Source organism: Carassius carassius, chromosome 10 (assembly GCF_963082965.1).
Source record: "Carassius carassius chromosome 10, fCarCar2.1, whole genome shotgun sequence".
NCBI lineage: Eukaryota > Metazoa > Chordata > Actinopteri > Cypriniformes > Cyprinidae > Carassius > Carassius carassius.
This window is the reverse complement of record NC_081764.1, coordinates 10,753,963-10,770,130: the sequence shown is the minus strand read 5'-3', so window position 1 is coordinate 10,770,130 and position 16,168 is coordinate 10,753,963. Positions and strand designations below refer to the sequence as shown.

The 16,168-nt window shown below is 37.9% G+C and overlaps 1 protein-coding gene across 3 annotated transcripts in view; it reads left to right on the top strand.

Moving 5' to 3' along the window:
• Nucleotides 1–16,168, top strand: part of LOC132151770 (gamma-aminobutyric acid receptor subunit beta-3-like) — a 76,791-nt gene that overhangs the window by 53,316 nt on the left and 7,307 nt on the right. For all 3 annotated transcript variants that reach the window (XM_059560126.1, XM_059560125.1, XM_059560127.1), the window contains 4 exons: nt 912–1,132; nt 2,979–3,061; nt 4,065–4,202; nt 9,948–10,100. In XM_059560126.1, the coding sequence (XP_059416109.1) occupies nt 912–1,132; nt 2,979–3,061; nt 4,065–4,202; nt 9,948–10,100 (595 nt within the window). The remainder of the gene's footprint in view (nt 1–911; nt 1,133–2,978; nt 3,062–4,064; nt 4,203–9,947; nt 10,101–16,168) is intronic.

Sequence of the window (16,168 nt, the reverse complement as noted above, 5' to 3'; positions counted from 1 at the left end):
TCAGCTCTGGCCCAGAGGACAAATAAGGTCCATGAATTTCGTGATTCCAACCCTTTTAGAAATTCATTGATTCTCAGAGATGGCCCACATATAAGGCCTATCATGCCAATGCTTTAGTTTGATTGAATTTCTATACAGTGAATTGCTGAGGTCAAATAGTATAGCTCTACAAGCTGATGTCGAGTGGACTACTGAGACTATGGTGGTGTAATGGAAATCTATAGTCAGTCCAGCGCATACCAGACTGCCTCACGGAGATGGTCACACAGCGTCTTCATGGCAGACAGGCTTGAAAAATGCAGTCCAAAGGCAGCTTGTTTCCAATCCAAATTTGACGCTTCTATAAATATCACTCAGACAACAGAAAATCTATTTGCTGAAGGCCACATTATTTGGATTTCTGTTTCTGACCTTGACACTTTTGACCCTTCAGGAAAAACAGAGCATGTTAGCTCTGATACAAAATCTAGGGTGAATTCTGAACAGCATTTTTGGGTCCTTCAAGGACACTACTGGAAGGGGACACAACCTGAAGGGCTGTTCCAGAACAAAAGTGAGCAGTTGAATACTTTCACAAAAGGCCCTTTTAAAGCTGTTAGCTAAGGGCACATGTGATGGTCACTTTGATGTTATTTAGTCATTTCTGACCTGGTCCTATGTGGATCACGTGTGTCCTCACAGAGAGTTCACAAATTAAAATAAATATGAAGACACAACTAGGCAATATTTGACATAGTTTGTTATGTTTTGATAAACTAAATAAATAAAATGCATTGATAAATTTAAGTTCTACATTTTAAAGTAGTGAAAATTGTAATGTAAATATTATGGCTAAATACTGTGGATGGCACTATTTTTATAATAAATCTGTCTGATAAAATAACTACAAATGTTTTGTTTTTTTTCTACAGGACTACACACTGACCATGTATTTCCAGCAGTACTGGAGGGACAAGCGGCTCGCATATTCTGGAATCCCTCTCAATCTTACCCTAGACAACCGGGTAGCCGACCATCTCTGGGTTCCTGACACGTATTTCCTAAATGACAAGAAGTCTTTTGTCCACGGTGTCACAGTGAAGAACCGCATGATCCGCCTGCACCCGGATGGCACAGTTCTTTATGGATTAAGGTAAGAACTGGTCTCATATCCAGAGCCATCAACCAGTATTGCTTTTTTTAAGTGAAAGTGAAAGTGACGTGACATTCAGCCAAGTATGGTGACCCATACTCAGAATTCGTGCTCTAAAATGATAAATTCTTTAAAATGTATTTTCTAAAATCTGCTTTTAACACAGTTTGTTTGTATTTGACATTTCAACTGTGGGAGGAGTCTGATAGTGCTCAGCTTCAGTGGACACACATCGTGTGAGCGTGCCCTATTTTGCACAGTGCACTCGCCTACTAAATTGCATAAGTGCTAATGTGTGCCTTTATCTTGTTAAACCCCTTTAGTGTTATCAGACTCTGATCCTAAATGAGCTGCTTTTCTCGTTCCCACGCAGAAGACCATGGGTATGCCTTCATCCTCTGTACCAGCTGGACTGCTCTATGAGCCAGTTACCGTAGCCTAATTTAGCTTTTATTTTTGTTCCAAATGAGATCCTGTGGACTAATGCAGCCATATGCTAATGTATGGTTCTTGCTTATAAAGTTGATTGAACTGTTTCCGTCTTTTTATGATTTATCTCCTTTTGTTTAAATGGAACATCATTTTACAGTTCATAAAGAGAATTCCCTGGTCATATAATGCACATATTGAAGTTTGACAGAGCGACAGTATGTATGGAGGGCTTTTATTTGTTCGCCTGAGCTGGACACCATTAAAGAAAAAAGAGCATGCATATTTTTGGTAAGGCTAAATTTACAAAGTCTTTAATTTACCCATTCTAGAAGGGAAGGGCCACAGAAACATACTAGCAACTCCAATCCAATATTATATACTCATGTGTAAAAATGCTTATGTGTGGGGGGTGATCCAAAAAATCTAAATCTAAATCGAGGGATAGTGTGTAATACTGACATTAAAACAAAACCATTGAACCCAAAAACTTGAATATACATCTGTAGGCATAAAAAACAATTAAACAATTTAATCTATATAGATTCTTTTGATTATCAAAAATCTTTCATTTCCATGCAAAATTCCCAATTACATGGATTCCTATTGAAATGGTAAAATGACCACACTTAAGTAATGAAGTTTTTCTAGGATGTGGCTTACATTTACAGAGCCTTGGACAAAAAAAATAATAATGCAAGAAATTGAAACCGTAATAATCTAGTAACCCCTTGTTATAAACCCCTGCCATAGAGGACTTTAGTGAGCCCCACTTGGTTGCACCCCTGACCATGGCTATGCATTCATCCAGATAAGATTAGAAGGATTGAACATGATCTTCCACTTATGGTATTTCAGCTGTTACCAGGAGGAAAATCAATCTCTGGATGATATCGTTGCCTGGATGCGAAACCAAACCTCACTTTAAATGTTCATTGATATTGACTCACGAAGAACATTTGTCATCACATTTGAGTTTAAGCTCACACTTGTAGCAAAGTGACATGTTGAATGGGATGAAATGAGATGTGGGCTTTCTTTGAACTTGTTTGGCAACTTGCAATCCTACAACTCAGTAGCCACATTTATGGGACAAAAAAAAATGCATTTTCATATATATTCAAACCTGTACTATTTGTTCATGTCCACTCATATGCTCTGTGCTATATTTGGTTCAAAAGCCTTTTGAGGCCATCTTGCTCATCTTGTTTACAATGAGACAAATATTTTGCAGTGCTGTTTAGCAAATGCAGTACCTGCTATATACTACTACTGTAGAAGAGCTGTGAGTACCTGAATGTATAGATTTGTTGCTTAGATTTTTCTTTGACCTGTGTGTGTGTGTGTGTGTGTGTGTGTGTGTGTGTGTGTGTGTGTGTGTGTGTGTGTGTGTGTGTGCATGTTTCTGTGTTTATAGAATCACAACCACTGCCGCTTGCATGATGGATCTGAGAAGGTATCCATTAGATGAGCAGAACTGCACTCTGGAGATAGAGAGTTGTAAGTGTTCTTTCTCCTCACTCACCTGCACATGCCCTGCTGCAAAGCCAGTATACATTTCCATGCTGTTTCAAGCTGGTTTATACTGGTCAGTGCTAGTTTGGTGCTTTTCTCACTGGTGAAGAAGCAAAAATTTAATATGCAGTATCACTGAATATAATATTGTATATTTCTGCTATGGTGCCTAAAATAATATAAAATAATTGTTTACCCTTTGTCCTCAAGCTTAACTTGCTAATCTGTTAGCACGCTAACTGAAAGCACAATGACAGAAATATTTTATTGTTTTAGTTACATCAAAAAAAAAACTATATAGTAATATTTTTAACTCTAACCACCCCAAAGACAAACTTTACTCCAAGAGAATTAACAGGGTATTAAATCTTGCATGGCACCTGTAATTGTAAAACTCTGTTGACATAGGCACCATGTTTTGCTTATGCTCATTAATTGCATTTAAACAATCAACACTCTGTGGACGGTCACTCTTAATAACACCACTGCTTTAACAGTTGTTCAGTTTACTGTTGTACAAATTTGAATGACTATTGGGTTTCACTAACTGAATTTTTTGCAGGTAAATTCACTTACAGAATGTGGAAGTGACTCGCCCGAATAGCCTAACTCTAACTGTACACAGTGCTTCATATGCACACTAATAAAACCATCATTATGGATTACAAACATGGCTATGCTGGTATGAAATGGAGCTGTCTGTGTCAGTGGGAAATCTGACCCCTAAGAGCTCCCCAAACTTGTGCATAACAGATGCTCGTGTGCATGATTATGCTAACAATGCACTTGTGCTGCCTTTTTTTTTTTTACTTTTCAGCATATGTTACACACACTAATTATGGGAAGAAAAATCTAATTACAAGGAACCACAACCTTAGAATTGAAAAGGAGGGAAAAGTTGCATAAATATATACATTTTAATGTGTGCACAGTCTGAGTTGAGTAAATCTCCTCCTAAAACTTGATTTGATTTCTGCTTGTCCTGTAGATGGATACACAACAGATGACATCGAGTTTTACTGGAAGGGAGGAGAAAATGCAGTGACTGGTGTGTCACGTATCGAGCTCCCACAGTTCTCCATCGTGGACTACAAACTTGTGTCCAGAAATGTTGTCTTTTCCACAGGTAAAGTAGCAAGACAGGTTGAAAGTAAAACCACTAAGACTAAAAAAGAAGTTTACTTAAAACTAATCATTTGTGTCTGCTTCTTTATTAATAATGAAACATGAAGTGATAAACATGTTTGAAGCTTAAATCTGTTTAGATTGTGCCTGCCTCTTTATTCCAAATGCAACATATGAGGTGACAAATGATTAGTATTTGCAACCTTGCAGTCATGACTCTTTAAGATGAAGCGTAAAATGTATAGCTTAGTTCTGAGACATGGGTCAGGGTGCAAGTTTACTACAAAAAAGACCCTGAAATGAAGTCTTTACAAACAGTTTGTTATGGTTTTTGTAAAAATTTTAAAACTCTGAAAAAGCTGAGATTTTTAACCAAGTGTATTTACCATGCAGAAAAGTGATGATTTCTATTATTCATGCCTGTCTTTGTAATGTTTTTTTCTGGGTGTCCTGTTTTCTGGCCGCACCCTCTCGAGAATGTATTCCCATGGCCTGCTTATTTGAAAAGCTGCCTAATTGGGGCCTGTGCATCAGATATCTTTCCTCCTTATGATAAAACAGACCAGTAATAATGGAGGAGCAATTACCACTCTATTTCCTCAAGCTTCTAAAGAGAAGAGCAGAGATGGAAGTGATGAGAAAATGAGAGATGGAGTAAGAGAGGGGAAAAAACAGCCACTTGATACAAACCATCACATATTCATGAGGTAGAAGACCCACTGCATAAATTATTCTCTTCTAAATCTAAGGCATTCATAGAGGCAGTGCTGTAATGAATATTCCCCATCCTGAATTAATGACACATGAAAACGCATGGCTATCTTCTGCACATACTGAAAAGAATTTTGGGAATCGCGAGGTTGTGATTGAGGAGGATGTGACTGCTTGCTGATGCCATGAGAAGCTTTTTCAAGAAAAATAAAAATGTTGTCAGAATTAAGACTATTTTTAATAGTTGTCAATGAAGATTTGATGGCCATTTTTGGGTCCACATTGTATATAGAAGGAAAAGACGTGATGTGTGGCCAAGTTACCCATACTCAGAATTTGTGGTCTGCATTTAACCCATCCATGTGCACACACACAGCAGTGAATAGTGAGCAAACACACACACACGTGAACACAAACCCAGACCAGTGGGCAGCCTGCAGCTGCAGTTGGGAGTTTGATGTCTTACTGAAGGGTCTCACCTCAGTTGTGGTATTGAAGGTGGAATAGAGTGCTTTACATTCACTCCCTCCACCTATAATCCTTGCCGGTACCGAGACTCAAACACGCACCCTTTGGGTTACAAGTACTATCCAGCCAAACCTTGACCGCTTGACTAGCCCAACATTACATCAGTTTCTCTGACCGATTAATGGAAGATGAGGGTGTGTTACATATGTGTGTCTGTACGTGATTTGTGTGGGAAGGTTTTTGTGAGGTATAAGTAATTAGTCTAAAGTATGTGTAGGTAGCTTAAGTTCATAACGTAGGTTACGTAGCATGTTTTTATAGACTGTGATGTGTGTACAGGTTGCATAATGTGCATCTGTAGGTTGTGTTATATGTGTGTAGGAAATGTGATCTTGTTCATAGGTTGTGTGCATGTTTGGGTGAGTATGTGTTTCTAGGCTGAATGCTTGTTAGTTGCTTTTTTTACCTCTATAAATAACTAAGCAGACATTTTTCATCACATAATTAGTTCAGTGTCAGATCACTCTTGTGTTTTTTGCATCATGTCGATAGTGTTGCTTTCGTCAACGAAAATTATGACTAAATATCCTTGTCAATGAACCTTTATCACGTGACGAAAACGAGACGATATGCAATGTAAATGCTGGTCATGTGACAATGACTATAATTAATTGTATAATGCAATATTGTTGACGAATAAAAACAACCCTAAATGTGGTTTACAGAATAAAAACTATGCTAAAATCTCTCTTCATTTTCGTTGACCAAAACGAGACGAAACAAAATGTTATAATGTTATTTCGTCTCGTTTAGTCACATTATTATTTTTATTTTGCAGTATTTCTGTGTGTCACTTCAGGGGCTGCATCAGGTCGCACTGCACAGACGCAGGCGACATCACTTCTTCAAGCCCCACTCACGGCATTATTTAGAAGACGACATCAAACAAAGCTAAAGCCCCTTTCACACTGCATGTTGGACCCAGAAAATTGCCGGATTGCCTTCTGTGTGAACTCAAACACGGACCTAGTAACATTGCTAGGTTCAGTCCCGGAATGAGCTCTATGTGAACAAAAGCTAGAACCAATGCTGTAAAGGGTGTGTCGTAGTGATGATGCACGTTATAATGTGGCTATTTTACCGGGTGTTTTGAAGGCAGATCAATGTATGCTCAGACTTCCTCAGAAGGTGGCTGTCAGTCCCAAAAAGCTTTTGCTCTATAGGGCTATACAGCTCAGGGAACAAATTGCAATTGCCAATTACTTTAGTCGTGGAGGAATTTAAGACAGCCAAAGTTCGGTTGGCCAATTGGGAAGGAAGCGGAGGAGTGCTTACAGCATGGAGACATCATGGGCATGGTGACCCAGGGGAGGCTGGGCCTGGGAGTCATCACCCGAGTAAGCTGGAAGGAGGCAAGGGCAAAGGACCGGAAAGGGATGGTGCAGAAGGAAATTAGGGCTGTGGAGGAGGAGAGTAGACAAGCCAGGGCAGTAGCTATGAAACAGCAAGGTAGCTGGACCCGGTGGGAAAGTGTCAGAGAAAGATCCCTCAGTTGGAAGGACATCTGGAAAATGGGGGGGCATCGAATAAAGTTCCTCCTTAGCTGCCAACACCAACAAACCTCCAAAGATGGAGACTGACTGAGGATCCTTCCTGTGTGCATCCTCAGGCCTGGGGAGAAGGCAGGCAAGGAGGACAGATGTCTAGGGATCCTTGGTACGGCAGAGGCCTGGGAGGTGAGAGTTGACCTCGGAAGGCAACTCAAGTTCCCAGAGGAGATTGCCGTTACCAGCCTCTGACCAGATATCATGCTCTGGTCCCAGGCAACAAGGCAGGTGGCCCTAATAGAGCTGACGGTCCCTTGGGAGGAAAGGATCGAGGAGGCACATGAACGCAAGCTAGGGAAGTATCAGTCCCTCATCTCGGAGAGCCAGCAGAGGGGTTGGAGAGCCTGGAACCTACCGGTAGAGGTGGGTTGCAAGGGGTTCCTGGGACAGTCACTTTTGAGAGCATTGGGGATGCTTGGGGTTAGAGGGGCAACCCGTAAGAACCTGGTGAACAATATAGTAAAGCAGGCAGAGACAGCATCCAGATGGCTGTGGTTGAAGAGGAGCCAGCAATGGCTAAACCAGGCTGCCAAAGAGGGCGGGGGTCAGAGCTGAGTGGTGAAGTCCTGAATGACCGAGGGAGCAGTTCCAGGACGCTGGTTTTGCTGTCAAACCCCATTGAGGTGTTGTGGGTTAGTTGACAAAACATCTGTGAAGTGGGGTGAAAACCCAGTAAGGTCAACAAGTCTGAACCATGCAGCTCTGCGCTCAGTTGAAGACATTTGAGGGGAGCGATTTGTATGGTAGCCACCCACTTAAGGAGAAGGACGTAACTCCTGCCAAGTGCAGTGGCTGCGATAGACCCTATCGTTTAAAGACATATGCAATGGAAAAATATGTGCAAACTGTAATGAAGCAGCGATCAGTTAGCTTCTCACTATTTAGTGTGAATGAACCAAAGTGTGAAAGAACCAAAATCAAACGATCCGGGAACAAGTGCCGGGACACATTACCCATGTATTATCCGGAATCTCAGTGTGAAAGGGGCTTAAGTCTGACACAGAGAAAGGAATGTGTGTACTTCTAACATGTTTGGTTGGTAAAATAAATGTTTTACATTCAAATCAGAACATTACTAAATCAAATTCAAATCAGAACATTACTAAAAAGAGACTAAAATAAAATTTTAATTGACTTAATGTCATCAGTTTTCGTCGACTAAAACTAGACGAAAATAGTCATGGATAATTCTGACTAAAATGCTCAGACTTTTAGTTGACTGAAACTTGACTAGACTAAAATGAGTATGAATGTGACTAAAACTAATAAAAACTAAAATGAGAGCTTCATACAAACACTAGACTAAAACTAAAATTAAAACAGGCCGCCAAAAAACAACACTAAAGGCAACATTTCACCATGATGTTTTGATACTATAACCCCTTCTGTTCTCTGGACTGATGATAGACTTGAACAGGGTTGAACTATTTATTTCAACAGTAAACAGGGATTCAGACTCCTAATATTAAAGGACACATTAGTAAAATTGCAACAAAATATTGCAGACAAAAAGGTATGTTGTCAATAGTGTAGCAATGTTTTTAAACACAGCTCAAACAAAAGTCACTTTCAAACCAAGCAGAAAAGTCGTTGTTTTTTTTTTTAATGAAATTACTGCATTTTGTCTGTAAAAATTCCCCAAACAGTGGTAAATGTGGTCAAACCAGTCTGTCTTGGGTCTTGGCCCAAAAATGTCTCAGAATATAACAAAAAAGTACTACAAATATAATGGCAAATAATTTATTTTTAAGGAGTTTTGTTGTTGTTGATTATATATATATATATATATATATATATATATATATATATATATATAATTTTTTTTTTTTTATATATATATATAATGTTTTTTTTTTCTGTATGAATAAAAGTGAAATTTTCTGACATTTCATTATTTGGAGTCTAAATAGACTTGAATATAAAAGTATTTGACATAAAAATGACAGCACATGACAGTACATTTTATATGTAGTTAGAATAAATTTGCCTTCGTAAAAAAATAAAAACAATAAAAAAATGTTTTTAAGATCAATTCCATGGGGTGAAAATTTACCCTTAATAGAAAAATGTATTTCTGACTTTAGAGAGGATATTATTTCAGTAGGGGTGGGGATTCTGTTTATAGAAATTTTCATTGAAAAATCTTTATAGTACATGTTATGCTTTTGGTCCAATTTTCTGTACATTTTCAATTTGTTTTTTGTGTTTTTGACTCTTAAGGCCTATTCACACCAAGGACAATAACTATAAAGATAACAATAAATACAGTATATAGTTCTAAAAATCGTTCTCAGTATTTAAAAATAGCAAAGTCTACACCACAGCTAACAATAAAGAAACAATATAGTTGAAATTACTTTCAGAATGATTTTCTCCAGCTGATGAATGATAAAAACATTCACAGCCAATCAGAATCAATCCTGCTATAATGAGCTGGAGAATTTAAAGCGGCAGACAAGTGTGCGCTTAGAATAAACAGGCAGTATCATCCGCTGGTGTGAATCCTAAAATAGTTATCTTTATAGTTATCATAATTGGTGTGAATGGGCCTTTAGAAGTGTTCTAGTGAATAGATTGCTTCAAAATTAATGGACATGGACTACAAGCCATAAAAGTCTTGTTTTTATTTCATAAGTGGCTTTAACATTTAATGTTTACTCAGTATCTCATTGTCTTTTCTTGTCTCCTTTCACACTGTGGTGTTTGTGCTCAAGGCTAAGCTACAACAAATCACAGAAATGTTTTTTTTGTTTGTTTTTTTTGGTCGAAGCTTACCAGTTGCCATAGCAACTAAAACTACCCACACTTCCAATGCTACTGATGTAAAATTTAAAGGATTTCTCCAAAGGCTTTTTGAAATAAATATCTGTCTTTTTTTCTCTTGTGTCTTCCTATTTACTTCTTTTCCTCACTTCTTTTTCTTTAATATTCTTTGACTGCCTTTCTTATTTTTTTAACAGGTGCTTATCCTCGACTATCTTTAAGCTTCAAGTTAAAAAGAAACATCGGCTACTTCATCCTGCAGACCTACATGCCCTCAATCCTGATCACCATCCTGTCCTGGGTCTCCTTCTGGATCAACTATGATGCCTCAGCAGCCAGAGTGGCATTAGGTATGCTATTTATTCATTAGGATGTCCTGTATGCAGCGGACAGGATGTATGTCATCTGTCGTTTCCATTGTGGATGTGCATGCTTTATTTAACAGCACATTGTTGGTTCCAGTAACTAGAATGCCAACATTCAGTATTCTGTTTGAATTGCAACTTTTTCTGTATGCATGCCAGGTCTCCTCTGAGTCCTCAACCTCCCTTTGGCTTACTTTTTCTTGGATCTTGCCTCCAGACAAACACTGACACACACATATACACTCAGACACATACACAGACAGCTATTGTAGGGGCACCTGCATCATTTAACATGAAACAGGGTTGACCCAGGTAGCCACAAACCCATTGCCTTTGACACACTACAGCGACTGCACACAGAGAGAGTGTGTTCTCAGTATGTGTGTCGTTGCTCTGATGTTTTTATCCCAGAATGACGAGTGACTCAGTTTGCCTGAAAGGCTACAGAACCACTCCAGCTGCAGCGAGTAGCAAGACACAAAAGCTCTGTTTCAAAACCCAGCATAAACATCCTTTTAAGACACATTTCCATTGTGAAGAGGGTTCCAAATTTTGCCCAAATTCTAAGGAGTCTTTTTGTAAAGGCAAAAACCTGAGAGATTTACTGTCTACATTTATATAGTATGTAATATTTGTGTGTGTCATGAATTTGTATACAAAAAGTTCTATACTGAAAACAATTTCCCTCAGAAATTGCTAGAAACTTTTACAAGGGCAATGAAATTGAAAGTAACTAATTGAATTAAATGATATTTTAAAGTAGATACAGTTAAATAATATTTTCTCAAAACATATTCAGTAATCTTAGAATTTTTTTTTTTTTACAATGTGCAGTAGATACAGTATGTGTGGCTAACTTTACTAAATTTTCAGTAGCAAGCTACTTTTTACACAAACTTTTGAGTAGCAAAATATATAAATAAATAAATATGTCTAATAATAAATATAATCCAGATTTGCAGCCAAGCGAACTAAACAAATAAATACTTAAGTTTTACACTTTTGGACAAATGAAGAAAATATGATTACTTTTATTGAATACATTTGTTTCGACATTTTATTTTTTATTGACCCATTCAAAAATGTTTGTGTGACGTTATTTATGCACTAGTACAAAATAGTATTTTAAATCTTATTTCAGTCATTTCAAAAGTAGTAATATCCCTTTTTATGTACAGTTATGCATACAAGAAACTTTTACTTTAAAACATACTTTTATTTACTTATTTACTTCATTTACTTATCACATAAAGTATTAGAATGATTTCGAAAGAATCATGTGATTTCTGAAGACTGGAGTAATGGCTGCTGAAAATTCAGTTGCCATTACAGGAATAAATTACATTTTACAATGTATTTATATAGAAAACATTTATTTTAAATTGAAATCATATTTCAGAAATATTACTCTATTTTTGATCAAATAAATGGAGAGACAAAGACTTATTTCAAAAACATTAACAAATCTTATCACAAATGATGAATGTTGTATATGGCAGCGGTTCTCAATTCCAGTCCGCACGACCCCTTTCTGCACATTTTGTATGTTTCTCTTATCGCATCATGGGATATTCCACCATGATTCAAGTTCGAAAGTGATCATATTCCATCCAAAGTGCATTGAAGTGTGTGAAACATGAATTTATATGATGGTATATGATGATAAGATGTTGCGCAGCGCAAATCCGTGAATAAATGTTCCAAAAGTGAGGTAAACCTTAACAGATTTCCCCTGCTCAGGGAGTAGGGAGCAATGAACACTGTGTAGGGACCATGTCAATGAGAACATAGTTCATGCACGGAGCTCACTTCTAATGAGCTGATTATCTGAATCAGGTGTGTTAACAGAGAGACATGACAAATGTGTAGAGCAGGGGGTCACGAGGACTGGAACTGAGTACCTCTGGTATATGATATCATTTAATAATAGCATATTCACTCAGCTAAAGGATCATTAGGAAAACCTATTCAATTTCTCATTAATGCAATTATCTAATCAACCAATCACATGGCAGTTGATTCAATGCATTTAGGGGTGTGGTCCTGGTCAAGACAATCTCCTGAACTCCAAACTGAATGTCAGAATGGGAAAGAAAGGTGATTTAAGCAATTTTGAGAATGGCATGGTTGTTGGTGCCAGACGGGCCGGTCTGAGTATTTCACAATCTGCTCAGTTACTGGGATTTTCACACACAACCATTTCTAGGATTTACAATTAATGGTCTGTAAAGGGAAAAACATCCAGTATGCGGCAGTCCTGTGGGTGAAAATGCCTTGTTGATGCTAGAGGTCAGAGGAGAATGGGCCGACTGATTCAAGCTGATAGAAGAGCAGCTTTGACTGAAATAACCACTCGTTACAACTGAGGTATGCAGCAAAGCATTTGTGAAGCCACAACAAGCACAACCTTGAGGCGGATGGGCTACAACTGCAGAAGACCCCACCGGGTACCACTCATCTCCATTACAAATAAGAAAAAGAGGCTACAATTTCCACGGGCTCACCAAAATTGGATAGTTGAAGACTGGAAAAATGATGCCTGGTCTGATGAGTCTCGATTTCTGTTGAGACATTCAGATGTTAGAGTCAGAATTTGGTGTAAACAGAATGAGAACATGGATCCATCATACCTTGTTACCACTGTGCAGGCTGGTGGTGGTGGTGTAATGGTGTGGGGGATGTTTTCTTGGTACACTTTAGGCCCCTTAGTGCCAATTGGGCATCGTTTAAATGCCACGGCCTACCTGAGCATTGTTTCTGACCATGTCCATCCCTTTATGACCACCATGTACCCATATTCTGATGGTTACTTCCAGCAGGATAATGCACCATGTCACAAAGCTCGAATCATTTAAAATTGGTTTCTTGAACATGACAATGAGTTTACTGTACTAAAATGACCCCCACAGTCACCAGATCTCAACCCAATAGAGCATCTTTGGGATGTGGTGGAACGGGAGCTTCGTGCCCTGGATGTGCATCCCACAAATCTCCATCAACTGCAAGATGCTATCCTATCAATATGGGCCAACATTTTTAAAGAATGCTTTCAGCACCTTGTTGAATCAATGCCATGTAGAATTAAGGCAGTTCTGAAGGCGAAAGGGGGTCAAAAACAGTATTAGTATGGTGTTCCTAATAATCCTTTAGGTGAGTGTATAGTAATAATTTGCTCCGTTATTGAATTAATGCAGTTGACTACTTTTTATTATTTGTCCGTAGTATTGCTAACTACCTTTATATACAAAACGACTGTATAGTTGAACTATAGTCAAAAATATGAGCAGCTTTTTCCATTTTAGTCAGGATGCTGCCTAGGAGGTACCTGCCTGTTCAGACAGTTGACAGCAAGGCACCTTTCTTGGTTGTGAAACAGAGCTACTGTGAGCATCTTTTAAATTAAATTTCAGTCTTACAGCTTCCAGCCTACTCAATGCCTGTGTTGACACCAAACTTGGAGCGTATGAGCTCGGATTTACAAAAGCGTCTACTGAAGAGTCCTCTGTGCATGTACAATATTATCATCTGGGAATATTTAAATCACAGCGATAGATCACAGGGTGCAGTATAATATTTTTTAATCACATGTTTAATGTGTGCAAGAGTGTGTTTGTTCATGCATTCAGGTGCAGCTCTTTGAGATGGATGTTATATGTTGGATACGGCCTTCTTTAGGGAAACTGTCCTCATTAACCATGTTAAGTGGAGAAATGAGAACACTTTACACTGGGAGGAAGGAGTCTCCTGGGTCCCCCACACATATACCACCCATCTCACCTGCCTCTACTCATCATTACAATCCCCCTCCCCCTCTAACAAAAATCTATTTTGTTACTCTCTGTTTCTGTTCCTCTTTTTCTTTCTCTTTTCTGCTGTCCTCCCACAGCCAGGCAGCCAAATGAAAACAAAAAGATCAATGCAGCTAGAAAACAATTACATTTAACTTCCATTTCAATCCCAAGACATGCTGCAGCACAGATGAATCTCTGCCTTAAATGCCTCTGTCTCGCCGCCTCCCACTGCTCACTGGCTCCATCTATTCTCTGCAGCCACATCCGGCCCGGCCCCAGTCCTATAGCAAGTGCTGTATTACTGCAGCACACTTAAGGACTTGATTCATTTCAGAAAGGAAGTTATCAAATGATGCAAGAAGCAAACATATCGAATGATGTAGATGATGTTTCATTGATGTCTTCCGATTGTTTTGCTGACGTGGTCAGGCGTGTAGATTTTCAGGGAGATTATCATAAGCTCCATTCTAATATTTAATGGCCACTTTTTATGATTCAGTGAGTTCTTTATCATTTAATCAACCCAATGCCATTCCAAACCTACATTATAAGAAACCTCTTGTTTCTTGGAACACAAAGGCAGAAATGTTTATATAATGTACTGGTTTCTCTTTTTCAATGGAATTAAAATGCTTTCAAGAATCAAAAAGAGAGAGAGAGAGAGAAAGAGCACCAACATATATAATTTTTCTTCTGAAATCATACTTTAGCTTTGTGTGATGAAGTCAGATTCTTGAACAAATCAGCATTAAAGAAAGGTTTTGTTCACTGGATCAATAGATTTATTGAACAGACTGGACAATAAACAATTCCTTTATGAGTTGCTACTTCTTCCAGGAAAGATGTCAAGCTTTTCAGTGAATATTGTGTTATTCTCGTCTGTTCCTCACACAAAGCTTTCATTTACTTTTATTTAACCATCCAAATTCTTATTTAAAACGACATGTAGCTTTAGAAGATCTGAAATATAGCACACAAATCATTTTACCCACTTTTTATAATACATGAATTTGTACTTTTTGTCATTTTGGATATTGACCATCTTTCGTCATATTTAAATGAGTGGCCTTCACCTTTTCACATTTTGTTTTGTACAGTAAAATCCATATTGTACAGGTTTGGAATTACATGAAGGTAAGTAGTATAAAGGCAAAGTTTTCATTTTTGAGTGACTAAACTCATCTAGTCAAAGTGCCTGAAGGCAATCTGAAATACATCTTTAGTGCTTGCCGATGTTGTACATTTCACTTTAAAAAGTCCAAATCAAAAGAACGACATCCTACACTATTCACTGCAGATAGGTCCATGTGAAGGTAGATTTTTGTTCTGGTTAGGTAACCCCCCTGCGCTAAACTCTGTGTTGAGCTGAGTTTGATCCTCCCTTGCTGTGACCTGGTCATGCACAAATCAATGTAGTGTGCTCCATGTACAGTCACACCAGAACGCTGCTTTTGAGTTCATGTAAGCTGGACAGGCATCCATCTGCCCACACATGTCCTCTCTCACTCTATAGTGAACACACTGTGGGAGTAAAATGTTAAATTGTAGTCTACCTTTTAATATTCAACTCCAGTAATAAAGCTTGTGAATAAAAGGTCTGAGAGGCCAGACATGCTAATTTTAGTTTGCTATTTTGTGCAGTTCTGTGACAGCTCACCTTTTTCTAGAACATTTGATGATGCTATGTTAATTCTGTTAGATTATGAAAGATTGGTCACTGATTCTAAAGACCATCAGTAACAATTCACAGGTAGCTATTGCTGGACAAAATTACATATAATACAATGAATATGAATTGCCATCACAGGAATAAATTAAATTTTAAAATGTTTTAAAATATAAAACAGTTATTATAATTTCTAAGGATATGGTACAATATTACTGCTTTAGTGCACTCTTAAAACATTCAGCTTATTTATAAGGCAGAAAACTTAATCTTATTTATACAAAGTAAGATTAAATGTTTAGATTAAAAAATGTGCATTTAGACAATATAAAGTCATCAGACAAAACTTATTGCACCTCTTTGCTTAATTAATAGTTATTTTTTACTTGTGGGGTGGTGAAAGTACAAGACAAAAAAGGTTGGGAAACACTGTTATAGAATACTCATAATCTAGATGTACACAAAGAATGTCACCTAAAAAATTCTTTAAAGAAATTGTTTTATTCAGTGGGAAACCTGTTCTCTGCAGAATTATGGTTAACACTGAATTATTAAAGCCTTTAAATAGTCAGGAGACAAGAGAATATAAGAAAAGC